This window comes from Danio aesculapii, chromosome 18 (assembly GCF_903798145.1).
Source record: "Danio aesculapii chromosome 18, fDanAes4.1, whole genome shotgun sequence".
In the NCBI taxonomy this organism is placed as follows: domain Eukaryota; kingdom Metazoa; phylum Chordata; class Actinopteri; order Cypriniformes; family Danionidae; genus Danio; species Danio aesculapii.
This window is the reverse complement of record NC_079452.1, coordinates 45,827,231-45,855,097: the sequence shown is the minus strand read 5'-3', so window position 1 is coordinate 45,855,097 and position 27,867 is coordinate 45,827,231. Positions and strand designations below refer to the sequence as shown.

The 27,867-nt window shown below is 36.5% G+C and overlaps 2 protein-coding genes across 2 annotated transcripts in view; one reads left to right on the top strand and one right to left on the bottom strand.

Annotated features, from left to right (window-relative positions):
- The window catches only part of megf11 (multiple EGF-like-domains 11), a 254,354-nt gene extending 237,312 nt beyond the window's left edge, over nucleotides 1-17,042 (top strand). The window contains exons 23-26 of the mRNA XM_056478777.1: nucleotides 93-147; nucleotides 8,711-8,770; nucleotides 11,875-12,084; nucleotides 15,707-17,042. Coding sequence (XP_056334752.1) covers nucleotides 93-147; nucleotides 8,711-8,770; nucleotides 11,875-12,084; nucleotides 15,707-15,882 — 501 coding nt within the window. The 3' untranslated portion in view covers nucleotides 15,883-17,042. The remainder of the gene's footprint in view (nucleotides 1-92; nucleotides 148-8,710; nucleotides 8,771-11,874; nucleotides 12,085-15,706) is intronic.
- Nucleotides 17,043-20,529: 3,487 nt separating this feature from the next.
- Nucleotides 20,530-27,580, bottom strand: rab11a (RAB11a, member RAS oncogene family). The gene is made up of 5 exons (XM_056478778.1): nucleotides 27,403-27,580; nucleotides 24,383-24,578; nucleotides 23,717-23,910; nucleotides 23,542-23,622; nucleotides 20,530-23,100 (listed from the first exon to the last, which is right to left on the bottom strand). The coding sequence occupies exons 1-5, from the start codon at nucleotides 27,440-27,442 to the stop codon at nucleotides 22,964-22,966; spliced, it is 648 nt and encodes a 215-aa protein (XP_056334753.1). The 5' UTR covers nucleotides 27,443-27,580; the 3' UTR covers nucleotides 20,530-22,963.
- Nucleotides 27,581-27,867: the final 287 nt, after the last annotated feature.

Here is a 27,867-nt window from a genome sequence, read left to right as displayed (position 1 = left end):
ATCATAAAAACTACTAATGCGTAGCATGCCAAAATATGTTCTTCTTTCAATGGAGTCTTTGATGTTTATTTTTGTCTGGTTTTCCCCTCTAGAAAGGCGACAGGAACAGCTCAGAATGGAGAGCGTACTGCAATCTCAATGACCTGGGTCAGTGTCCTCACTTAATTTCTTATCTCACCCTCTATTCAAACCATCTTCCATCTGTTCCTGTCAGACAGAGCCTGAAAAGTTACTCATGCAATTTGAAATGGATCAAATACATCATTCTCTCCTCCGCTCAGCCTATTCCACAAAACAAATAAGACCTTTGTTTTCCATTGAAGCGCCAGAGAATTAAACTACTTACTCATTCCTGGGGGCTGCGGTGAACACCAGACGGCGCTTCTGGCACCGGAGCAAGACCTTCGCCTGCTGTGTTTTTTAATAAGCCCCTACTTTAGGTGGGACCCGCACATGGTGGAAGGTCAGCCTTTGCCTATATTATCCAAGGTCACTCAGAGAGAGTTCATTACCTCTCTGACTCCCCGTCCCACGCCACTTCACCCCATTATGTCTACCTGCAGGTCTGCTGATAAAGCTTCGGCGAAGCATACGAGACCTTGGAGGCTCAGGTTCGAGGTTGGGTATTTCCATCATGCTTATCAAGCCCATGGAGGAAGTGAAATAGGGGCCAGTGACCATAAGTTCAAAGTGATTTCACCTTGCTATAGGAAGTTTCACTGAGTTCTGGTCACAGTGTTATAGTGTCAAAGCCCAAAGAATACACACAGTCGAATGCATACATAGCCTTTCTAATTAGATTCCTTTTAGTGAATGAAACCGTTTTTAATCCCATCACACTAGTAAAAGTCAGTGTCACCGCATATTACAAAACAGACAAGAATTAATAACATGTTAGTCAAAATTGTGTAACTGTAACTGTAAGATACCACAGAATGAGAGAAGTGGGGAAATCTGTTGCAAAATTGATTTTCTTCATTGTATACTCCTAAGTATATAGATCATTTCAAAATATAATGGACATCTTGTTAAAGATTAGCCAACAGGTTGTAAATTCATAAAAAAATCATAATGTTGATGTACATTCAGCTGAAAGGGAATATTGAGTAGGGGGTGGGGCTTTCTTATTGCGCATTATTCCCTCATAGCAAACTACTGGTAAGAGGGGCGTGGTTAAGAATATTGTGACTCAATTGTCAAACTGACGTCAACAGAGAAGGGATGCCACTCCAAACACATTACCCAAACAAACTTAGTTAACTTGCATAGATGAATGTTCACCTAAAGATTTACAATGTGCGCTAGCAAAATAAAACATTTAGTACATTTACATGGACACCAAAAATCCGATTTTAATACGATTAAGACAATACTCTGATTAAGAGTCTACCATGTGAACAGTAATTTTTGATTACATTAATCCGATTACATTCATAATCGAACTAAACAGAAATCATAAGACATGGAGTGTGCCTATTTTAGTTGCATTATTGAAGTGCTGTACAGACATGTAAACACCTCAGTCAAACTATTACCTTCATGTAGGATTTTCACCCGCATTTTGCGACAGGATAGTCTATACACACACAGCTGTTTGACACTATGCTCTGCACCTTCCGAGTCACTGAAGGATCACATAGACCTGCATCATGAAATGTAGAGGTTTTTTTCCCCATATGGCGTTTGGTATCAAGGTATCAAATTCCATTAAAACAACACTCTTCCACCAGTTCATACTTGCATCCAAAATCTTGTTTGTCATGAGGGCATACATGTAATGTTCCCAAATGAAAGTGAAAGTGCCAAGCTGCAGCTAAAGTGGACAAATGAAAAATGAAACACCCAAATTTACATGAAACTCAGAAGGGAAATGTGGATAGCATGGTGACTCATGTCATGTAAGGAACATTCAAAAAGCAACTTATGTAAATTCCTTAATCATATTATTGTCTCATTCAGATTAAGGCAAATCATTGGATTATTGATGTCCATGTAAACGTAGTCGTTGTGAATTGACAAAGATTTTAAGCTGCACTGTCATTGACTTACTGTATATTAAAAAAGTTTGGTCTCCTTCGTTGTAGTACCCAATGCTACACATTTTTTGCTTTCTTTAAACAGAATGTGTGGATTTGATATGACTTTGAACACTTCTTTATTAGGTGGCAATTTGTTTTTAACAAGTAACTTAAAGGGTTCATCCCAAAAATGTCAAATTTAATTATTAAGTACTCACTCTCATATCATTACAAACCCCTGAGACCTTCATTCATCTTCAGAACACAAGCTATGATATTTTAGATGAAATCTAGGAGCTCTCTTGGTGAAGTTTATTTATAAACTAATTTCGAGAGGATCACATGCTTATGATTGCTTGCGGCTGGTCCCGCATTATCCAATTTATGATTTATGATCAGACGATTCCTAAGTCACTATAAATACCCTAAGTTACATATCACAACTATCTTCATTTGAAGATTTCCCCCTTCCACCCCTACCCCTCCTCCTTTCCCAAACGGATGGCATGATTGCCTCACAGCAAGAACGTCACTGGTTTTAGTCCTTACCAAGCCAGCTGACAATTCTGTGCGGAGTTTACATGTTCCCCCCGTGTTCATGTGGGTTTCCCGGTTTCCTCCCACCATCTAAAAACATGCTTAATCCATTGACTAATCCAATGGAGCACCATATACTTGCTCCTAGTAAGTAGTTATCTCTTTAGAGCAATCACTATCTGTTCATTAGCTAATAAAACAGTGGAGTTCTCGAGATCTACCTGAGCTCAAACTCTCCTCTCACCCTGCAACAGGAGGAAGCCCTGGACTCGAGGAACTTATGAGCTCAAGGCTGTCTTCCGGGACAGCATGCCAAACAAGCTTTATAATCAATCATCAGCTAAGTGTGAACTCTTGAATCATCCATAAACACCAACAGTCACTAGACTTTTGAATTCCAGAAAATTATTCAAAAATATTGTCAAAACATTCCATGTAGCTTTAGTGGTTCATCTGTAATCATACGAAGCTTCAAGAATTATTTTTGTGTGCCAAAAACTGTCAAAACAACTTAGTTTGTCTTCTCTTCAGGTCACTATGTGTGTTACCTACAGTCAATAGTAACCTGTAAATGTTGAATTACCCATAGTAAGAACACGCCCCAATCTGACAGGGAAGACGGGCGAACAGAGTAGTTTCAGCACATTTTGGCACATAGAAGTGTTCTTGGAGCTTTATATGATTGCATTTGAACCACTGAAGTCACATGGAATGTTTTTGTTGTTCCTTTTCTAGACTTTGAAAATCTCATGACTGTTGCTATTTATGGAAGATGAGTGAACTCTCAGATCTAAAATATATAAATTTTTAGGGGATTGGAATGACATGAGGGTAATTAATAACAGCATTTTCATTTTTGGGTGAACTAACCCTTTAAATATTTGTATAGTTTGACCATGCTGAGGGAGGATTTTTATGGTCAGGTGAAATAACATTTGCCCATGGTAGTATGTCTTTATAATATCCTTCATGAAAAAACATGATGTCTTATGTTTGTATTTGTACATCCCAACATATCTTTGCATTAAATATGCAAATATAGCCTCAAATAAGGTAATTTCATTGGATTGTGTTGTTGCTGTCTGTTAACAATCCAATTGTAGGTTTCATTTGAAGAAAATATGCATGAATACTGTTCTGATGACTAAATTTGATACACAGACCATAATATACGCATTAAAAGTGAAGTGTGCTTGGGACTTAGCCAGATGACAGCTGTTTAATATATGAGAGATATCTCAAAGACTGAGCCAAAAGATGTTACATTTTGATGAAGATTACAAAGATAAAAAGGTCACATTTATGATAAATCTTTCACTATAAGACTGTGTTAAAGTAAACGAGGACTGATTTGATTTCCAATCATCCAAGCACAAGCCGTACTTTTCTTTAAACAGATTAAACAGTGCCACATTTGTATAAAAGAAAAGCCCATTTGAAGAGTGAACACGTTCTGTAGATCTACTGATATCATAGCATAGAGATAATTCACAGAAACAGTGAGAATGAATATTGCACCAGCTTTATCAGAGTACACTGGTTTGGCATTTTCATTTATTTGTTTATTACATCTTGACGTCACCTTGAAGGCATGTCAGTATCTCTGGCTGGTCAGCTGAGAAACGTGATTTAGAGATGTGATTTGGTTAAAGTTTAATTCAGAATACTCATATGATTGACTAGGCTGGGTGTTGCTTTCACTGTTATACAGTATGTGTTTGATGGAAAGACTCCTGTGCTGTCATTATTCACTTGGACTTTAGAATGCATCTGGCTCTCCTTCCTGTTGTTTTCTGTTCTGTGGCATTTTTGGGCCAGTTGCAGTGACAATCTGCCATATAAAGTCAGTTAATCCAAACATAACCTAGAGTGATAATGCGTTGTGGACTATATGTCTTTCTAGTTTAATAAGGTTTTGAGAAAACTTACATAAACAGTAGGGAAAATAATTATTAAACACGTCACCATTTTACTCCGAAAGTGTATTACTAAGGGTGCTGTTGACTTGAAATTTTCCCCAGGTGTTGGTAACAACCAAAGAAATCCATATATGCAAAGAAATCAAAGCTAATTAGTTTACAAATTAAGCTATGTATAATAACATGAAATGACACAGGACAAAAAGCATTGAACACATGAAGAAAGGGAGCTGCAGAAAGGCAGTGAAAGCCCAGACAGCAGCTGAAATCTCTCAGTACTCAGAAAGCAACCCTCTGCCCTTCATCAGTGAGAATTAATATTTGCTGCTTTAATCCAACTTCTACATTACCAGGATGATGAAGATGAAACCAGGGAGGATGGGGAGAATGGCCCAGCCAATCACCTGACTTAAATCCAATATCTAATACAAATTAAAGATCAGATTTGATAGAGAAGATGCACAAAGCCATCAAGATTTTTACATTCTGTGAGTCTTTGAAAAACTCACACCTGAGCAATGCATGTGACTTCATTCTTCAAATGAGAGGTGCCTTTAACATTTACATTTAGTCATTTAGCAGACGCTTTTATCCAAAGCGATTTACAAATGAGGACAAGGAAGCAATTTACACAACTATAAGAGCAGCAGTGAACAAGTGCTATAGACAAGTTTCAGGTGTGTAAAGTCTAAGAAGCAAAGCATTAGTAATGTGTTTTGTGTTTTTTTTTTTTTTTTTGAGAGAGAGAGTACAGTTAGTGGTATAGCCAGAGAGGCAGTTAAGATTAGGCAGCAAAGTGGAGACTGAATAGTTGAGTTTTTAGTCGTTTCTTGAGGACAGCAAGTGACTCTGCTGTTCTGATGTAGTTAGGGAGTTCATTCCACCAACTGGGCAGACTGAATGCGAGAGTTCGGGAAAGTGATTTCTTCCCTCTTAGGGATGGAACCACGAGGCGACGTTCATTCACAGAACGCAAGTTTCTGGAGGTTACATAAATCTGCAGAAGTGAGAGCAGATAAGGAGCAAAGCCAGAGGTCGCTTTGTAAGCAAACATCAGAGCTTTAAATTTGATGCGAGCAGCAACTGGCAGCCAGTGCAAACGGGTGAGTAGCGGAGTGACATGTGCTCTTTTGGGTTCATCAAAGACCACTCGTGCTGCTGCGTTCTGAAGCAGCTGAAGAGGTTTGATAGAATTAGCTAGAAGCCCGGCTAGTAGAGAGTTGCAATAATCCAGTTTGGAGAGAACAAGAGCTTGAACAATAAGTTGAGCTGCATGTTCAGATATGAAGGGTCGGACCTTTCTGATGTTATAGAGTGCGAATCTGCAAGATCGAGCAGTTCTAGAAATGTGCAGTTCTAGAAGCAGTTCTTTAAGCTGCCATCACCAAAAAAAAAAAACTTTTATATAAAGTATTACAGATTTGCATTTCTCAAAACAATTAGTACTAACTGCAAAACCTAGCTGATAACCTGCAAAAGCAAGTATTCATGTCAATGAAAGTGTCAGTGTCATCAAGATGAAAAGTCCTGACCCCATTGTTAATGAACAAGATAGTCAAATGGCTTTGTCATGTTTTCATTATGACAGTTTACTCTGTATATTTTTTCCAATGCAAAAAAAAGTGAGATTTTGGTGACACTTCCTGAAAACTCTCAAGATAGCACTGTGCACTATTTGCACAGCCATTTGAAAACTACAGTAGACATCATTGCATTTTGTGAGGTATCTGAGTACAATACACTGAATATGAATGTTTCACATTTTTACTGCATTTGCTCTTTGCAATTCTAATTTATTCACAACATTGTGCAAAAGAATAAATACACCCTTATTTACAACAAACATAAACTCCCATTGAGCAGAGCTGTGCAAAACTGTAAACAGTATTGCAGTACATATTGGAACTGAGCCTACAACATACATAGGTCTGGGTTTATGGGATTCAGTTCTGCGTGATTGTAAAGAAGTGGCTTATCAGTGGTTGCAACTAATGCTTCACACACCCCTTCTCATCAGTGAAAGCTGAGGTTCACCTGAGAGAAATAGTTCAATTTAGAAGACATTTTCAGGGGAAAAAATTTAAATGTTTTGTATAATATTTGCTTGACAGATTTTGACCACTAGTTCACCATATTTGTATGTAATGACTCAAGTAATGAAATGAGGACTATTAGTTTTATATGGAATGACTATTCAGCATTCACAAGTTTAGTAAATTGTGACTGACATGACATAAGCAAATGATAATGGTATAAAACAGCAGAGAGTTGAATGAAAGCAACTGATGCATGTCCAAAAGCATTTGCAATTTGTTGGAAGGAATGAGAAACTGTTACTATGATGTGCACAAATTACTAAATGTTATGGAGGTTGAAGTAAATGTTGTGCAAATGTAAATAGAGTTGTGAGTAATGCACCAAACGACTGAGAAAAACTGTAAATACATTTCAGCAGTTCAGTACTTTCTCCTTGTGTCATTTCATTGTTATTACACATACTGCAGCACAATATTCAAATTTTTCTTGTTTTGTTTTATTTTTATGTTTGTATTGTTTGGATTTTTACCAAAATTTGGTTCAATACCATGTCAACAGTTAATTTAGAAATATTATTCCCAGGAAAAAACATGGCATGTTCTATACTTATTTCCCCAGCTGTATATATGTTTTGTTTGTTTGTTTGTATATTTATTTATCGATTGATTAAATGTACACTTTACAAAATGATTGGTTGTTTCACTTTCAGCATAATTTGAGTCAATTAAACCCAACTGTATTTTCATTATCATAAATTACATTATTTTAGCCCAATGGTTGGGTTTGTCTGTATGTAATTTTGAGTTGAAAGAAATGTCAACAAATGAAATGATGAACAAAGACTCTTAAAATGTTTATTATGGATTTTATATTATTATTATTATTAATATTGTTGTTGTTGATAATATTAAAGATTACAAAAGAAAGAGTCACAAAATTCTAAAGGATCATCTGAAATGGCTGAAAATTCTAAATGATATTACATTTAAAAATTATTGACAAAACAGTTGTTTTAAAGTGCAACAATTTTGTTTTGTTTTTTGTTGTTGTTTTTTTTTTTTTTTTTTTTTTTACTGTTAAAAGTGTAACAACTGTAATTTTTGTTTTGGTACATTAAAAGAATAATAATGACTGTTAAAAACAAAAAGTCATGCTGCCTATCCATGTTTTAGGAACAACTAATAATAACTTGACTTCTAGTTGATCAGTTGGTAATGTGCAGTATAAAATATAAAGTCATGGTGCAGTGGAAAAAGAATTAATATTGTGTATAACTCCCATAAGCTTGGAGGACTGCATCCATACATCTCTGCAATGACTCAAATAACTTATTAATAAACTCATCTGGAATGGCAAAGAAAGCGTTCTTGCAGGACTCCCAGAGTTCATCAAGACTCTTTGGATTCATCTTGCCTTCTCCTCCATTTAACCCCAGACATGCTCAATAATGTTCATGTCTGGTCACTGGGCTGGCCAATCCTGGAGAACCTTGATCCTCTTTGCTTTCAGGAACTTTGATGTGGAGGCTGAAGTATGAGGAGGAGCGCTATCCTGCTAAAGAATTTGCCCTCTCCTGTGGTTTAAAATGTAATGGGCAGCACAAATGTCTTGATAGCTCAGGCTGTTGATGTTGCCATCCACTTTGCAGATCTCTCACACATTCCCATACTGAATGTAAACCCAAACCATGATTGTTCCTTCACCAAACTTGACTGAATACTGTGAGAATCTTGGGTCCATGCGGATTCCAATAGGTCTTCTGCAGTATTTGTGATGATTGCGATGCAGTCCAACAGAGGATCCATTGGAAAAATCTACCTTCTGCCACTTTTCCAAATAATCAACTACAAGTCAAGTTATTGTTTGCTTTTACAACTAGGATTGATGACAAGACTTTTGTCAGGTAGTGTAAATTTATTGTGATTTAGAATCGGTGTAAAATTAATTAATTAACCAGAAAACTGTATATAAAATGACTTTTGCAAGTTTAAATTTGTCATGGACTCTGAACATCAAAATGAAAGGTTTTGTTATGATTATATGATTTTGTGTTTGCTTGAAAGTGCAGTCTTTTTGTCCCCTTCCTGTGTTATTGTAAAGTTTCCACTAGGCTTTACTGTTACCTACATTTATCATGTGCTATTTATAATGTTATTAAGTCATGAATTACTCAGAATGTGTGTTGTTGTGCCTTATTAGGAGTATCAAGAGGAGACACGCTTACACTGAGGGACAACAAAACCACTCGAATGGCCAAAGGTAATGATGATTATAGTGGACACACTCATGAACCATGCGGATACCAAAATATACACAAGAGCTTCTTTTCTAGGGTGACCTGACGTCCCCTTTTCCCCAGTACAGTCATGTATTTCAGCTTTATTTTTAGTGTCTTGACTTATTAGGAAAAATATACAGTGCTCAGCATATAGATGAGTACACCCCATTTTGAAAATAAATATTTTGATCGATTTCTCTGTGAATGTTGGTCATATATTTTGGTGAATTTGAACAAAACAGATTTATTAAACAGATATATTTATTAAAGTAATATTTTAGTCACCAAACATCTTTAGAAATAGAAAGATAACACAATTAAATGCATGTGAAATACTGGAAAAAATAATAAAAACTACAAAATTTCAACAAAATTTTTTTCTCTTGATTTTTATTCTTATTACGTTTTTTTGTTATTTTTCTCTAAAATATATATTTGAGCTACTAATTTTTAGACCATTTTCTTCAGTTATTTTGATAGATAAGCTCCAGATTCAGCTTCAGTACTGACTAATCTAATGAATATGCACAAATATAATATTGTAAATCATCTTATAAAAAATATTAATTTAATAGAGAGATTTGTGAGGGATGTACTCGTATATGCTAAGCACTGTATATATATATATATATATATATATATATATATATATATATATATATATATATATATATATATATATATATATATATATATATATTTCTTTTATTCTTCATTGCTGAGCACTAGTAGTTATCTGTCACTCGATAAACAGCCTAATAAGTGGTAACCAGTTATGTTTTATAGTATTTCTGTTGAACAAATCTACCATCCAATAACAATTTCATGTTAATGAAGTTTTAAGTAGTGAAGGTGGGATCTGCAGCATCTGCGGCCAGTGACCAAAAGCGAGCAAAAGACAACTTATATCGTCGCTTAATTAGAATGATGTCAATAAAACATCTGGTAAACTATGTCACATAACACTTATCTCATATCATTTGCCTCCAGAAAACCATTTAGGAAAAAAATGGTATAAAGGCGAGATATTTGATACAGTTAAAGGTAAGCTTAGCCCTCTGTGAAAATTGTATTCTTTTCAAATATTTCCTAAGTAATGTTTAACAGAGAAAGGACATTTTCACAGTATTTAATATTATACTTTTTCTTCTGGAGAAAGTCATTTTCTGTCCTTTGGCTTGATCCGTTTTTAAAAGTCAATATTAATATCCTCCTTAAGATCTTTTTTTATTACTATTTCAAATTTCTTTTATTAGGTTTTCTACATGGAATATTAATTACAACATTCATTTTATAATTATGTTAACACTACCCCAAATAAACACTTCCCTCCCTCAACAGCCTATAACTTCCAATTGAAAAAACTAAATAAACATAATAAAAATAAGTAATAAATAAATAAATAAATAATAAAGATATTTCAGTCATTTCGGCCACGGCCACATGCTTTCAGAGCCTTTATAAATGAATGAATGAAATGCACTGTTTTCCTCCAAGGCAATTTAGGGTGTTGAAATATAATTGGCTAAAGTGGCATTGGGCAGGTTAAAAGAACCAAAACAAAGACAACGTTGCGGCACGTAACAGACATTTTAAGCAGTAATATCTGACTTCAGCAGTGTTTTTCAGATAAACAAGTATGTTCACTTAGCATGTTTCTTAAATATCTGCAAACATATTATGGTATTTTTATGCTTTAGAAGAGTCAAAAACTTACAGACAGCACCTTTAAACTGCACTTTAAGCAGAATACCAGTATCCTGCAGTGCAAGTAGTCAAATACTAAGTACTGTTACCATGCCAAAGTTAGTTATTAAATAAGTAACTATTTTGTTAAAAAATATGTTGAAAAAATAGAGGAAATCAACCAACTGAATAACTAATTGAACTACTTTTTAAAAGTAACTAATTAAATTTTTATAATCATTAACGGGAATAAAAACACTTAAATAGATCATTAATATTTCATATCTTAATATTTAATAATTTGTCTGTCCCGTTGTCCACTCTGACATATCTGAGGTCTGATTTATAACATTAGCCTACAAACCTTCCTAAAAAAGAACTTACAACAGAATACGTTTTAATTTGTTCATTAATGATTATGGCTGCGTCACGGTGGCTCAGTGATTAGAACTGAGGCCTCACAAGAAGTTTGCTGGTTCAAGTCCCAGCTGGGCCAGTTAGCATTTCTGTGTAGAGTTTGCATGCTTTCCCTGTGTTCGTGTGGGCTTCCTCCGGGTGCTCTGGTTTTCCAGTCCAAAGACATGCGGTATAGGTGAATTGAATAAGCAAAATTGGCCATAGTGTGTGGGAATGTGAGAGTTTATGGGTGTTTTACAGTACAGGGTTGCAGCTGGAAGGGAATCCGCTGAGTAAAACATATGCTGGATAAGTTGGTGGTTCATTCCGCTGTGGCAGCCCCTGATAAAGGCACTAAGCCAAAGAAAAATGAATGATTATGGCTCATATGATGATTTCAAGTGGTTCAATTCGTGTCAGTATTTAAATTCAATACGTTTACTTAGAGCTACGCACATTCTCTCATCAAGTGTGTTTTTTATAGATCACAAATGTTGATGTGTGTAAAGTAGCACACAAACATTTCCACCTAAGTGCATTGACATTCACAGTGATCTTACTGACCTGAATGTGCAGGTTCCTCATTCTCAGTAGCAGATTCATAAATAGCCTGTTGTGTGTGTCTTCAATCTATTTATGTGTATTTCTGGGCGATGTACAGAGATATTAAAGTGACTGTCTTTCTTTCACTCTCTCGACAGAAACTCTTCTTCAGCTCCATTAGATCTTAACTACTGAAACAAGATTTAACAGTGCAGTCTAACAGGATTTCAATCCCTTCTGGGATGCTCTTCCTAAACAGTAGCATAATGGAAAAGTGCATATTTTGCAACTTTGACTACAGATTGTCTGGAACGTAACTTAATTCCCATCGTTCTTTGTAAAAAAATAATAGCATTTATTACAGATTTAGTCTGTTTTCTCTCCCGCAGGATGATGTGCGTTGATTGCATTACGATGAAATTTGAATATCTGAGTAATATCTGTTCTGTAATGTGTGCAGATTACATAAAGGCCTCAATGTGTAGCTCCAGCTCATGCTCCCTCAATAGTGAGAACCCGTACGCCACCATCCGAGATCCTCCCAGCCTGGCCTGCAAGCACACAGAGAGCAGTTATGTGGAGATGAAGTCTCCCGCTCACAGAGACCTGACCTTCTGCTCCAGCACCAGCACAACCCTCACCACTGCCAGCAGGAACGTCTATGATGTCGGTGAGTCTCAAATACAGATGCAAACAGTTCATCGCGAAGGTCCATATTCCTTTAAATCGATAAGCTCACTGGTCACACTAATAATGAACAATACTTGTACATTATTCAGTAATCAGAGTTCAACATTCAACTTCATGCTTGTTAACATGCACTGTGAGTGCATGTTGACAAGTGCACCTGTATTTATTTAGAGGTCATGTTGCTCCAATCTTATTTGGAGGGAAAATGACCAAAATGTATCGTGATGATTGAAAATGACCGGAGGGGAAATAAATAAAATATTTCAAATCTCCGTACATAACGGAAACATAACAAGAATTTGTATTAGTGGCAGACATATATTTTTGGACAGGCCTTGTGAAGTTTCATTAATAGAAAATATAGCACTTAAATGATTTCATTTTTAACAATGAATTAAATTACACAGCGGTTTTATATCAGAAGTTGATAATGATATAAAAGATACTACATTTTAATGGTAAAATATAAGCATTTAAATGATGGCTGTTATTTGTTTCAGTATTCAAACATTAAGTAAAGTTTCACAAACTAATTTCGAGAGGAGCACGTGAGATGATTGACTACAGCTGATCCTCATTGCTAATCATTGCTAGCCTATCAGATCATTCTAAAACTACTATAAATATCCTGCCTAAACTTCAGTCCTTTTCGTTTTTGAAACCTGCTATCATAGTGGAGCATTATCTAAGTGTGAACTCTTGAAGTAACGAATGTATCAAGTTAAATAAAAAATGAATATGAACAACACATAGCATATCAGGATATAAAGCACTATTATATTCAGCAAAATGCTGCTGTTTTTATCTTTGTATTTTTATAATTTTGTTTTTGTTATTTTAATAATTTTGTCTTCATAATTAACTAACCAGCTATAGACAAACACCTGCTTGATGTTTTAGAAAATATTTAGTTTTACATTGTTTAACACTACTGCACATAAACAATATATGAGAAAATGCATTTATTTGTTTATATAGTTGAAGATTATTATTATTAGCCATTGTTTAATGGAGAGAAGGTTTTAATTAAAGGTTTCTACATTTTTTTATGTAATAATTGACTAATTATTTCTTCAACTGCATATTTGTACAAAACAGCTAAAAAGAAACTCATATTATATGTTATGGTATTACTAAAGTTAGGACGTCACGGTGGCACAGTGGGTAGCCCGATTGCGTAACAGCCAGAAGGTCGCTGGTTCAAGCCTCGGCTGTATGGATGTGTATGGATGTTTCCCAATGATGGGTTGCAGCTGGAAGGGCATCCGCTGCGTAAAAACATGTGCTGGATGGGTTGGCGGTTCATTCCACTGTGGCCACCCCAGATTAATAAAGGGACTGAATTAATAAAGAAAATGAATGAATGAATAAATTACTAAAGTTACTGATCTTGTAAGGTTTACGATACTCCAATTTGACCACTTTAGTAGTAAAGTATTGTTTGGGATTGAGACACAATATTTAAGACTCAATGCTAATTCACTCAATGGCAGTTTTTAAATGTCATAATTTGCAAACATGTCAATTTATAAATAAACATGTTGTTTAATAAAGAAGAAACTGAAACTTTTTAAGCCATTTGAACATTTTCTGTTGTTTATTAAGTTTATTAAGTTAACACATCAAACTATCTTATGGGAAAACTATAAAAATGTATGCCACATAGAGAGCTGTGTATTAAAGGTCTTGTGAAATTAAAATAAAACAATCTAGATGTTAGTTTTAAGGAAATCTATAATCTAGTGCGCTCCAAAGCAGTAACAAAAAAAATAAACGACTGATATAAACATTCAAAGCTTGCAATCTATCACCTCCGCCTAAATCGATCAACGATTGACATTTGTTTCACATCACCTCATACTTCAGTTTCTCATCAAATCTTAACCAATCAAATGCTTTCTAATATCTGACATGCCCTGCCCCTTTCAAGAAGCTTGTCATTTGCTTTTCATTTGATGTACTTGATCTTAACCACTCACACTGGGAGAGCCAATAATATCCAGCTGCAGACCCGAAGACCCACACAAGTTTCAGGCACACACGATCTAGCACACACGATCTAGGCAAACCATATATGGTTAGGACAAATGTAAATGTTATTAACGTCTTCTCGGACATCGTCATCGATATATTTTTTTTAATATATTGTTAATAAATATAGTGTACACAATAGACAATAGTGTATATTATTTCACAAATATAGCGATCAAGATGGGCGAATGGGGATTGTTGTTTCCGATCGACATTCAATAAAATAGACTAAACAGTCATTATCATCTGACTGAGTCAATATAGCAGATACTGATCTGCTGGCCTTGCTGAAATATTTTTCAGAGATATATAAACGATCTAAAGTGGACAGATTTAATTTAATGGATTCATTAAAATAAAGGAAATAATAGAAAGTTAATATACAGGTTATAATGCATCTTTATATGTAATGCAAATCAGTTTGCATTTAATAAATGTACAACACTATGTTAATATTTACTCCAGCGATTGAATAGTATTTATTTGCTTGATTTTCTAATAACTTTTATTAATGATTTCCCACGTTAAATACTATAGTAATTTATAGTAAGTAATATATTATTTTTATATTGTTAAATAGTGTTTTAAACTAACTTATCCAGCATATGTTTTACGCAACAGATTCCCTTCCAGCTGCAACCCATCTCTGGGAAACACCAATTCACACATACACTACAGACAATTTAGCCTACCCAATTCACCTATACCGCATGTCTTTGGACTGCGGGGGAAACCGGAGCACCCAGAGGAAACCCACGCGAATGACGGGAGAACATACAAACTCCACACAGAAACGCCAACTGACCCAGCCGAGGCTCGAACCAGCGACCTTCTTGCTGTGAGGCGACAGCACTACCACTGCCACTGCATCGCCATAAATATAGTAATCCAAACAAATTAACTATTAATAATTAATATAAAAAAACAAAAGTAAAAGTTTAGTAAAAGCTAAAGGAGTTTTCAGTTTATAACTGTTAATTTTAAATCATTATCTAATTCATTTTAATGCGACACTTTATTGTTTGTTTTTTATATTTTACTACGAACAAATTTAACTAAGTATGACAACATTAAGATCCTGAATTAGTTTATTACACCTAATCCTACAATTAAATGGTCTATTATGTTTTCTTTGTGTGTTTTTATTTACATCATTTGAGTTCCAAAACTGCACAGATGTTAAAATGATTGTTACGATATAATAATGAAATAATAACTGAAATGGGAAACCGTTCACAGTCTAATGAAAGGCAATCATAGCACGGGCGGTCTCGATCGCCATATCGGTTAAATTCAGTAGGATATCCGTCATTAACCATATATGGTTTGCCTAGATCGTGTGTGCCTGAAACATGTGTAGGTCTGTGGGTCTGCAGCTGGATATATCTCGGCAGATCTGTGATAATATTAAACACTATTGGCTTTTTATAGGAGCTACTTTAAGTCCCGTCCTCTTCTAATTTTTCAGTTGAGATTCGGTCAAACGTCGAATAAAAAAATCCACATTTCAAAGCACTTCACGGCACCTTTAAACATCCCCTCCTAAAAGATTTCCTGTGTTCTTCCCTCAGAGCCGACAGTGAGTGTTCTCCAGGGGCCCAACGGTCTGGCCACCGGCTTCTCTCAGAGTCCCTACGACCTCCCACGGAACAGCCACATCCCGAGCCACTACGACATCCTGCCCATGCGCCACAGTCCCACACACAGCCCACCGCCTCCAGAGAGCCCGCCCAGCTCCCTGCTGTAGACCCCCTGTCCTGACCCTCTGAATTTTTTGGTACACTCTCTCTCGACCTCAGCTCTCCGTCTTCATCGTCTCTCCAACATTCATCCAATACAGATGCATGAGTAGATTATACCGGAAAAGACTATTTTTCCGATTGTGGGACTGGCTGATTTGGACACCAGCGATAATTCGTCTTTCTCAGAGATGTTTTATACCATATAACATCAGGAAATACAGGTGTGCAAATGCTTTTTTGGGTTATTTTGTTTATAACAGAGCATATGAGACGTTTCAATGGCGATTCTCAAAGACTAGAGCTCTGCATATTGGAACAGATAATAAATGGGAATCAGTGATCCAGAACAGAAAGACAGAGGTGGCCATTTTCTTTTGTTTTTCACCTCGTAGTCTGGACCTCAAGCGACGAAGCATGGTTTAAAATAAGACGTTCTTATTGTGTATAAAAGATGGTTGCCAGATGTTAGTACGATACGAAGGAAAACCGTTCAGGACTTTTCTCATAATGTACATTCATCTACCTACTCAGAAATATTTATAAAAGTTTATGAGAAGAGCCTGGGGCCAACATGAGCTTGTACAACACGGCTCATTTGTGTAATAACCTGGTGCTTTCTACTGTACATAGGAATTTATGACTGTTGCTATCTATGGGTTCTTTGAGCGTGTATTACGTTTGTGTAACACTTTTCGAAGCTATCACGTTTAGTTTGTTCTTCTGTGTACGTTTACATTTTTAAAAACCTCTGTTGTATTTATGATGTTTATTTATACCTTGTTTGTGGCGAAGTGATGGTTTTTCTTTCTAGTGTAAAAGTTAAACATATTTAAAAAGTAGCATGATGATTACTCATAGTGACCAGTTCTTTTCATGTGCACAGTATTAATATATAAAGTCGACATTATATGTTAGCTCTTATGTCAACAGAGACGTCATGACCTCATATGCGTCCTAAAAAAAAAAAAGAAAAGTATAGTACAAATAGATTTGGAGACGTGTCCCGTTCATTCCTTGTGTTTCCGTTTGTCTGATGAGTCCAACTCTTGAGTTTTGTTCTGGTGACTGCATTCCATCAAATTAGCAATAGCATAGTGACAATCATTCATGAATAAAAGAAGAAAAACAAACATTTTAGCAGCTCTACAGCTCAGTAGTGGTTCCTTATGCACACTTATGATTTTTTGGGGTTTTTAGCAAATAGTTTAATAGTCTCACTGCTGCTTGCTTGACTTTATGACATAAATTATTAAAATAAAAAGTAACACTTTAAGGTGTCCCTGTTACAGTCTAACTATTCATTTAACTACTGAGCTAATTACTGTATGGTTAGAAAGCGGGTTAGGTTGACATGTTTTCAGCCAAAAAATGCTTTATTCATTTTTTTTCCTGTTCGTTTTAACCAGAGATGCCCAAAGTAGGGCCCGCGGGCCAAAGTTGGCCCATTGTTTTGGCCCACCATCCCATGTGAGAGGAGACTAAGTACGATAGAGAGGGTTAAATGCCTGTAACACACAATTTCACCTTATGTTAACCTTAGAGATCGTCATTTCTAATTTGACAAAACCTTTTTTGTTTGTTTTATTTTATTTATTTATTTTTAAAATGTAAATACTGTCGTTCGACGGATAGAACACATCGGCAAGCAAATCAAGGCAAAAACCAGTGTAATTTTGTTATAAATTTGATAGTTTTTACTGTAATAATTCATTATGAAATGTAAAAAATGCTGTATTAGTTAATATAAAACAAGGTTTTTAGTCAGTTTTAAAGATTATTAAATAAATTAGGAAATTACCTGTGGCAACTATATTTACTTTAGGCCCGTGAGCCTCAATAAAGTTTGGATTTTGGCCCTTCATCAGAAAAAGTTTAGACCTCCCTGGTTAAGTTTGGGCATCCATCGAAATCTGGAAGCAAAGTGGAAGTTCTTGAAAAAACACCAGTATTGTGTCCGTGTAAACACCCGATAACGAGTGTCCATCAAAATGATGTCATGTGAACAAACACAACAATGGCAGAGTACCCTCACTTTATTAGGTACACCTTACTAGTACCGGGTTGGACCCTCTTTTGCCTTCAGAACTGCCTTAATCCTTTGTGGCATAGATTCAACAAGGTACTGGAGATATTCCTGATATTGATTTTGGTCCAAATTGACATGATAGCATCACTCAGTTGTTGGCTGCACATCCATGATGCTACTCTCCCGCTCCACCACATCCCAAAGGTGCTCTATTAGATTGAGTTCTGATGACTGTGGTGGTCATTTGAGTACAGTGAACTCAATATAATGTTCAAGAAACCAGTCTGAGATGATTCATGCTTTATGTCAAGGCGTGTTATCCTGCTGGAAGTAGCCATCAGAAGATGGGTACACTGTGGTCATAAAGGGATGGACATGGTCAGCAACAATACTCAGGTAGGCTGTGGCATTGACATGATGCTCAATTGGGACAAAATGTGCCAAGAATATATCCCCCACACTATTACACCACCACCAGCCTGAACTGCTGATACAAGGCAGGATGGATCCATTCTTTCATGTTATTGATGCTAAATTCTGACCCTATCATCTGAATGTCACAGCAGAAATGGAGACTCATCAGACCAGGCAAAATATTTCCAATCTTCTGTTGTCCAATTTTGCTGAGCCTGTGCGAATTGTAGACTCAGTTTCCTGTTCTTAGCTGACAGGAGTGACACCCGGTGTGGTCTTCTGCTGCTGTAGCCCATCCGCCACAAGGCTGGACGTGTTGTGTTATTTTACAGTAAATTTCTGTAGTTTAACAGCCGTTATTTTACGTTTTTTTTTTTTTACGGATGTTTTTACAGTGCACAGAACTGCCGCTCACTGGATATTTTCTCTTTATTAAACCATTCTCTGTAAACCCTAGAGATGGTTGTGCATGAAAATCCCAGTAGATCAGCAGTTTCTGAAATGCTCAGACCAGCCCATCTGGCACTAACAACCATGCCACGTTTAAAGTCACTTAAATCACCTTTCTTCCCCATTCTGATGCTCGTTTGAACTGCAGCAGATCGTCTTGATCAGGTCTACATGCCTAAATGCATTAAGTTGGTGCCATATGATTGGCTGATTAGAACTTTGCGTTAATGAGCAGTTAGACATATGTACCTAATAAAGTGGCTGGTGAGTGTTGTAACTCAAGTGTTTCCTAGCGCTTGATTAGCCATGTGTGTATTTACTTCACATTACACTGTAAAACAAAAAAACAATTGATTTGTTGGGACAATTTGAAAATTAACTTTTACAAGTTTGAGTGGATTAAACATAAAACAATTAAGTTGTCACAAAAAAACCTTGAAATGTGTTGTTTCAGCTCATTTTAAACAAGTAGTTTGAAAAGCAAATGTCTTTTTTTTTTTTTTTGAGCGTCCAAGCAAAAGCGGAGACACGTCACACACACAACACATTGTCACTTACAGATATTGTAAAGGTCACAGCTCTAAACACAGGAACACTGGCATGGCCTATGTAGAACAGCTTTTTTTTTTTGCAGATGAGTAAATGTGGAGTTTTTAAAACAGTGTGGTGTAAATGTGAAACTTTTTTTTTTTTAAATGCATGAGAAAAAAAAACTTTACCATTTTTGGCAACAATGCTGGCTTGTAAACGTAACCGTAGGTTTAGTTGCATTGTAATTACTTTAGTAAGTACATGGAACATGTGTAATAATACTATAGTAACAACTAAAGTATTGCTGTAATTAATTAATTACTATAGTAATACCTGGAACATGAGTAACAAGGACACCTTAAATTAAATAGTTCACCCAAAAATGGAAATTTACTCACTATTTATCCTGCAGTCACACTAGAGATTGAGCATGCGAAATTCTGTTGTACATCGCTATGAAAAGGGCCGGGATTAAACAAAATGATTAGACATCACCAAAAAAGTAAGCGATTTGTCCAGAGAAGTAATCTTTTGATCTTCATGCATTTCTGGTCCGTAGCGTTCATATGAATGAAAGTCTATAGGGCGAAAAGTGCAGTGTTACCGCGGCTTTACTCAATCTCAAGTGCATGGTTCTAAACTTTTACCGGGTTTCTGCAGGTTTCACTGAATTATATTTCTTAAAATTAAATTAAGACATTTTTAAGACTTAGTTTTTTGACTTTAGTTTTTTGATAATATCCCAGTTAGAAAAGATTTTCACTTGCCCTATAATAAATGATAAAAATTTTATACATTTAATAATACAATAATAATAATTTTGTTTAAATATTTTTTTTATTATTAATTTTCATATATATCCATTCACAAATCCATTCCAATAACCCTGACCAAGAATAGAACAGAGCATAGCTGTCAATTACTTCTGTCTACAATAATAATAATTTAATAATAAACTATATAGGTCAGTATCCTCAGCAGGAAATAAATGGGGAACTTTTAAGCAAATGTTACTGTAAGGAAAGTAATTAAATGCTATTTTTAAATAAAAAGTGTTATTGCGATGGATTGTTAATGATTGTATTGGGTGTAAATGGCCAGATAGGCAAGCTATACATAAAGGAAAATTAAGACCAGTTAAAAAGAATAAAGACCTACAACACAACATTTCAATATAGATTTAAGACTTTTTAAGGCCAAAAACTCAAATTCATAAGCAACACAGAAGCGCTTTGAATTACCTACATATTTTTATTTGCTCTTTTAAATTGGAATTACAGTGGACAAGAGTAATAGTATAATCATAACAATAAAAAAAGTAAATCACAGTACAGTGCAGACAAAAGAAAGGAAAAAGAAATGAGATTCTGGAGGCAATACGTGAAAGATCCGACAGTCAGAAAAAGTAATATCCGGTAATCACGCCAGCTATGTGCAGTGCATGGGCAGGTCATGGTTGTGCCATCTGTACCCTCACATCATTGGCACTGGCCCCCGTTAGCACCAGAGACCCCTGCCTCAAAAGAACAGTCTTACAATCAGAGTCAAGGTCACTAAGTCAACCCTAACAGACCCTAACGCTCGTAAAATCATGAGGCGTTTTTCCTTCCGATGGAGACAAGTACTGTATTAACCTCGGTGTGCTGCTAAGAAGATCTAGAGTTTAACTTTAGGAGATATAGGAGACAGTAAAATGACTCACATGCACTTGCGCAGTAATGTCGCTTCAGTCTGATTGGCTAATTACATTGCAGCCTTTAAGGGCCTTCGATTCCACCTGGAATGTGTTCTCATACTGTTAAGAATGATCTTAGCAAACTATGTTGTTTTTTTCACCTAGGGTTCGGCTAATTAAAGTCAAAGGGATCGATATCCAAAGTGAAAATAAATGACTTCAGGATTTGCAGACTAAGATGCTGAGGTCTACAGTATTCTCCCTCTCCGAGGTCACCCGTTATACAACATGCATTATTAGTTCAGCCTTTACTGATATTTCACGTCACACCGAGTAAATTTTGAGCAGACAGCCATTAAGCGAAGACGAGCATCACAGCCTGTGGTAGTTTTGCCCCATCTGCTGGAATCAGGACGAAGACATCGTGTAGGCTAAAACACATAATACATTCAGAAATGATCTTAACGAGTCCCATCGCTTCGAGATTGAAGGCTAACAACTGGATTTAAGTGACTACCACAGAATAAATACAAGTTACAGGTCTTAAGGTCATTACTGCTGTAGTGGCGGGGAAATTAACAATTGAAACGGGATATATTTTACATTCAGTGCAAAAAATAAAGAGAGAAAGTATCCAGTCTATTCCCTAGAGTGCTCTCATGTGATGTGGCCATCGACTGGCCGCTGTTTTCTGTTTTCTTGTTCTGACTTTCAAGGATAGTTCAACTAAAACTGAACATTCGCTGCTGATTTACCTGACTTCTTACCTTTGGTAGATAATTAAAGTCGATTTTTAGCTGAAACCTGTTTTGGTAAATCATAATTTCACTCGACATTAAGTTTGCTCAGGAAGTCAGGAGTCAAAGATATTTATTTTGTGTTCTTTTAAAGGACTAAACTGTAGTTTCCCCTAAAAAGATCTGTTCAGACATTCAACTAATGAAATAAAGCCAGTAAACAAACAGCAGAATTTCAATCTTTAGGTGAACCATGACTTTAATGCCAGAGTGTGACCTGCAAAATCATGACGTGTTTGCGGTTATGAAGATAATGTTACATGTAGAGGAAGTCTTTTTTCCCTCATTTCACACTGAAAACATTTGTGGTAGTGTTTCAAATACAACATTCCCCCTCTTAATGAATTATGACAACAGTTTTTGTTTATTAGAAACTGAAGCTTCTCCAAGACTACAGCTGAAAGGGCTGGTGACAGCGAAAGAGAATGTCTGTATTAGACTATATTTGAGCGCGTGATGAAGGCCTCGCAGCACTGGCACGGACAGCAGTAAAGCACATGCATGAAAGCATCCGCATGTGACGTTCATCAAAAAAGGCACTAAAAACCACTAATCTACCTCGATGCAAAAGAAGCACATGATGGCCAAGAGAAAAGAGCGCAGAAGCTACGTGCCTGATGGTGAAATTCAATGCCGCCCCGTGCCGAATGCATGAAGGAAGTGTGAATGCAAATGTAAACCATACTTGGGAGATGGACAAAAAGGTGAAGACTGTGGTCTTTGGGCCCTAATCATCGTCTAACATCTATCAGGTACATCATCTCTCTACAATCACAACATTAAATATAGCAAAACCTCCAATACTGCACGTTTCTCCCCTCCACCTCAGACACGACAGTGACGAGGGGGCTGCTACTAAAGACATACATGAGCGAACCTCACACGTTTGCGAATGAAATTATATATTAAGACATTTCAGTGAAGATCGGCACAAATGATTATTAAAATTCTGCAATATAAAAGCCTACCATGGCAGGAAGGAGAAAACCAACCAAAAAAACAAACAACAAGCTTAGTCCAGACTGCAGGTGGTGACCCTTTGAGACTCAGCTTTGGAACCAGCCTCTGTGCTCAAGCCTAGTTGTGCAGCTGCATCTCAGACCCAAAGCAGTCTTGAAGAGGAGGGGAGGAGGGGGTGTTGCAGGTGGGCGTGTGGGGGATTTGGGGGAGGGGGGTGGGTGGTACAGGAGTCGCTAGATGCTCTGGCAGCACTGCATCTTTGGTTTATTCTCAGTAGGTTGCACCTGGATGGACACCACATTGTTGCTAGGTGACATGTCATTGTCTCGGCGGTCAGACATCTGCTTTTGGGATACGATCCGGTAGATTTCTGCAGGACAGAAAGACAATCAAAAACTTGTATATGGACTTTGTTTTGCCATAAATCCCTGCTGTCATTACTGGATGTCAGGGCCAATGCAATTACAGCATCACAACTGACAGCAATGCCTCTGAAACATTTATTATTTGTTCTTCCTCTGCAGATGCCAGGAGCTGAACAGAGGAGCAAAAGACGACAGAAACTCTCTATGGCAGTCACGTCAGGCCAGAGAAACCTACCCGACCAAGGCAGGGCTTTTGATGAGTCATTCATAAGGATATGGCCTTCGGCCAATCATTTACCATCTCTTTTTCTCCCAGTTTAGACAAACACAGTCATTTCCTCAAGCCTGTATTTCTTCAAGAAAAATGCTGCCATTACAGAAATAAAAGTTTACCATCCTTAACCTTGCACACTGATAAGTATCTGCTGAAAAAGGCTATTCCTCACCAGTCAGGATGGTCTGAAAAGCAGTCTCTACATTGGTGGAATCCAAAGCTGAGGTCTCTAGGAAGGACAGACCGTTTTTCTCTGCAAATATGGTTGCAAAAAAGTTGAAGAGTATGGATTAATGCCTCAGCTACACACAAGCTGCACTATCAGGAGTTAATGGTTCACTTCTAACCTGCAAATGCACGTGCTTCGTCAGTGGGCACAGCCCGAAGGTGACGCAAGTCACTTTTATTGCCCACCAGCATGATGACAATGTTGCTGTCTGCGTGGTCTCGGAGCTCCTTAAGCCAGCGCTCCACATTCTCATAGGTCAGATGCTTGGCGATGTCATACACTAGGAGGGCCCCCACAGCTCCACGGTAATACCTGTTGGCCAGCAAATCAAATCAAGATGGAAAATGAAAGGGCTATCTGTAAATTTTGTTTTGATTACTAATAACATATTGATTAACGCAACTTAAAAAAATAGCCTTGCCAAAATTCCTAAGGTAAAGCCTGTAAACTGCTTTTTATGTAAAGGATTTGGAACATTTTTGCTTGGAAACTCAAGACGTAACCTCCATAACCTCCATAGAAAGTCTCCTTTCTGTTCTATGATGCATGAAATAAATGCTTACACAATGATATTGCACAAGGGCCGTTCTGTACAGTAATGTCAATGTGGCATTTAAAAAAGGTGTTAATTAGTACAATATTGTTTATCTTTGCCATTGTCATCACAGTTGTGTTTTGGAACAATTTCACAAGATTAAAATGACTTCCATAGAGTTTTTTGCCATGAACAGGCTGTAAACCTGGTATCTGTAATAAGCGGAGTAGCACTTTTAAAGAGCCTTACGCTGAAGTGATGGCTCGGTAGCGCTCCTGTCCTGCCGTGTCCCAGATCTGAGCCTTGACGGTCTTTCCATCCACCTGAATGCTACGTGTGGCGAACTCCACTCCAATAGTGCTTTTGCTCTCGAGGTTGAATTCATTGCGAGTGAAACGAGACAGCAGGTTACTCTTCCCCACACCAGAGTCTCCAATTAGGACCACTTCAAAATAAAACACAACATGGTGTAATATCTGACATAGATCACATAACAAATTGGGCTTCTCACATTATTTACTCAAGCCTTTTGTCTTTCCAAACTACTACACAGATTAAATAAACGATTCTGTGATGAAGAAAATACTATAGAAAAAACATTAAACAATTAAGATCAGCCAATAAAAAGAAATATTCTAAATGACCGCTCAATAAAGTTATAAAAAGAATAGCTTGAACTTAAAAGTATAGATATTTTTTAATTCTTTGTTATTTTGATCGTGACTCTTAAGTATATATGAAAGTAATAACATTAAATATCAACTTTCTGAAATTGTTGTTCCCAAAATGCTCTGGAGCTTTCCACAGTTTTCCAGGTAAATTTACATTGCCATATCATTGCTGTTGTTAGGCATTATAACTTGAGTTTATGACATCTGCAGTTCATTTTCTACTCAAAATGACATTCATACTCCAACAATAAAGAGAGATATTGATAAGAAATCAACTATTTACATTTTTTTAAGAAAAGAGTGAATTAAAAAAATCTAATTTTACTTAATTTCATACATAAAATTCACTTTTTAGCAAATATTGGATCCCAAAAGCTCACAAAAGAAACTACATTTTACATGGTTATTTTTAAGCATACAATACTTCATATATGCTTTAAACTCAACTTAAAACTTTCTAAATAAAACATGAGACTTTTATCAAAATCTTGCCTGTATGAGTTTGTTTACCATATTTGATTGACTCTAAATATGCATGCCTATCAGTATTAAAATATGACTATGTCAAAATGGGTTCATCATATAAAGCAATAACTACTCTTCAAAAGGACTGGATTGAAGAGCCTGATTGATTCAGATTGCTAATGAATAGGCATGGGCCGGTGTAAGATTCTGGCGGTATGATAACCTTGGATAAAACGTCACGTTTTCACAGTATTGTAATTACTGCTCTAAAATATATTCTTTTCAAATGTCTGGGTAAAACACAAAAACTTTTCCCCCTTTGAACACAAAAAATTTTATTTTGAGAAACATTTAAAATATTTTGGAACTGTAAACATGTCAGGCTAAATAATTCAAATGAATCATTGGCTGCGATGATGCGATACGAAATCGAATACTTCCATATCATATAGTACGCTACAAGCAGTATGCAAGCCGAGTAGTGTGTCCGAATTCTTAGAAAATATTTTTTAGGAGGTTTTCACCTTTATTTGGAAATGACAGTAGAGGTTGTAGACAGGAAGGTATTGGGAGCAGAGAGAGTGAAGGGTCAGCAAAGGACCTCAAGCTGGGAAATCGAACTCGGGTCACCTTGAGCACCATGATGATATATGTCAGAGCACTTAACCACTAGGCTATTTGCGCTGACAGATTTCTGCTATATTCATTAGTTTCAAAAACACAGATTTCTTTACAATTCAAAGCAGCATCTTAGAAAAAATGTTTAAAAAAAACTAACTTACTGTAGAAACGGTATAGCAGAACATTTGGGCAGTTTTAAAACCTTTTCCAAACCATGGTATACATTGTAAACGGTTATCGTCCCATACCTACTTATGAATTTCATAAATTGTCAGTTTATGTTAGATGGACTTTCAGTGAAGGGACAAATCTCGCAGATTTATTTGCAATTCAAAGATGAATGGAAATGTTGGTTTGGAATGACATGAGGGTGAGTAAACGATGGCTACATTTTAATTTTGGGGTTAAATGACTTTACACAAACACTTCTGTCTACATTAAATAAAGGAACAAACCTCTTCACACTCAGAGCACTGTGTCACAACAATATGCCACACAACATCATTTGAGAGAAGTATTTTTGAATAAATGGCAGAAGATATATATATTTCACAATGTGGGTGAAATTACCATTATGGTGACATTTTGTTGTGACCGAAACTGGTGGAGATTTTAGAGTGGTTCTCTGAAGACAGGTAGAGGTTTACTATCACTACGATTCACGTGACAGCACTTAACTTCTTAAATGACATGTGTCTCACAGAAGTGAAAACATACGTAATGAGTCAAACGTGCTGCATATATGATTAAACTGATTGTTTCAAGAGCTTATTCCAAATGATACTCCACATTTCCTTTATGTAAGAAAAACGATGAGCAACTTACTCGAGAAAAAGAGGCCGCATCACCTGACACCTAGTATTTACTTCCAAGACAACAAGCTGACACGAATAATTATCCATGTAAGTGGATTTGGAACAGTTCTTCCAAACTGAAGAAATTCCTTCGTTGTTCGAGTTGTTTCAATGTCATATGACGTTATTTTCCCCGGTGGAATACAAAAGGAAATGTTAAACAGCATGACAGCGTCAGTCACCGTTCAGTTTAAGTATATGGATAAACATATAATGAAAGCGAACGGTGGTTTAAGTATATCAAAATATGTTATGGCCAAAAAACCAAACAAAGCCACACAGGCTTAGAAAAACATTCGGGAATACAGGCCGTTTCCCATTTCCGCCTGCTCCGTTAAACTCATCCAGCGACAGTATCAGCTAACTTCAGCTAGCCGCTTCAAGGTGTGGTCGGATCTCTGGAAAACTGTGTTTTTTATGCTAACCAACATCTATATTAAACCAATGTACAGTAACTCAATAATATTATACATATAACGATAAAGACTCAGATACGCTATTCCAGCCGAACAGCAGGAGTTTGTTTGGGCTGTTTGAAGTGAGCTAGCCGGTTAGCTGGCCTTTAGTGTTTAATATAAAACCACACTAACTAACAATAACCACGATGATCGGAGACGCTTTAACTTGTACATTTGAGACAAATGTATTACGTACTTACCTTTAAACAGGTAGTCGTATTCGTCGTCTCGTGTCCCCATCTCGATCAAAACAAAAGCGCAAACAATGGAAGAATGTGAAGGAAAGTGGAGGCGACCCGTCGCTGTCCTCTCCGCTGCGGCACTGCAGTCTGTCTGTGATTAGGCAGTAGCCATGCTAACGGCTTAGCGAGCAGGCGAACCAGAGAACATCTCCTCAAGTGTTCCGGGTGAGGGCCCTTACAGACTGTCAAAATAAAAGCAGGACTATTTATTATTTTTATTCATTGTGTATTCTTTCTGTACACCAAGAGTATTTTATATAACGAAATATATGACATATGTTTTTTGTAAGGAACCAGCCTCTCAAATGAGCCAATTTATTATGGAGCCAGATCAGCCTCAAAAATAATAAATTTACAAAATATAATTCATAAATGAACAACACAATGCACATTTACAAAATCCAGTTTGTATGTTCTTAACAC

Excerpts from the sequence above, each read along its gene's own strand:
- rab11a (XM_056478778.1), bottom strand. The coding sequence starts at position 27,442 with ATGGGGACACGAGACGACGAATACGACTACCTGTTTAAAG. Across the intron at positions 24,579-27,402 it reads ATACGACTACCTGTTTAAAG|TGGTCCTAATTGGAGACTCT; the intron begins GTAAGTACGTAA and ends TTTATTTTGAAG. Across the intron at positions 23,911-24,382 it reads TACCGAGCCATCACTTCAGC|GTATTACCGTGGAGCTGTGG; the intron begins GTAAGGCTCTTT and ends GCTGGCCAACAG.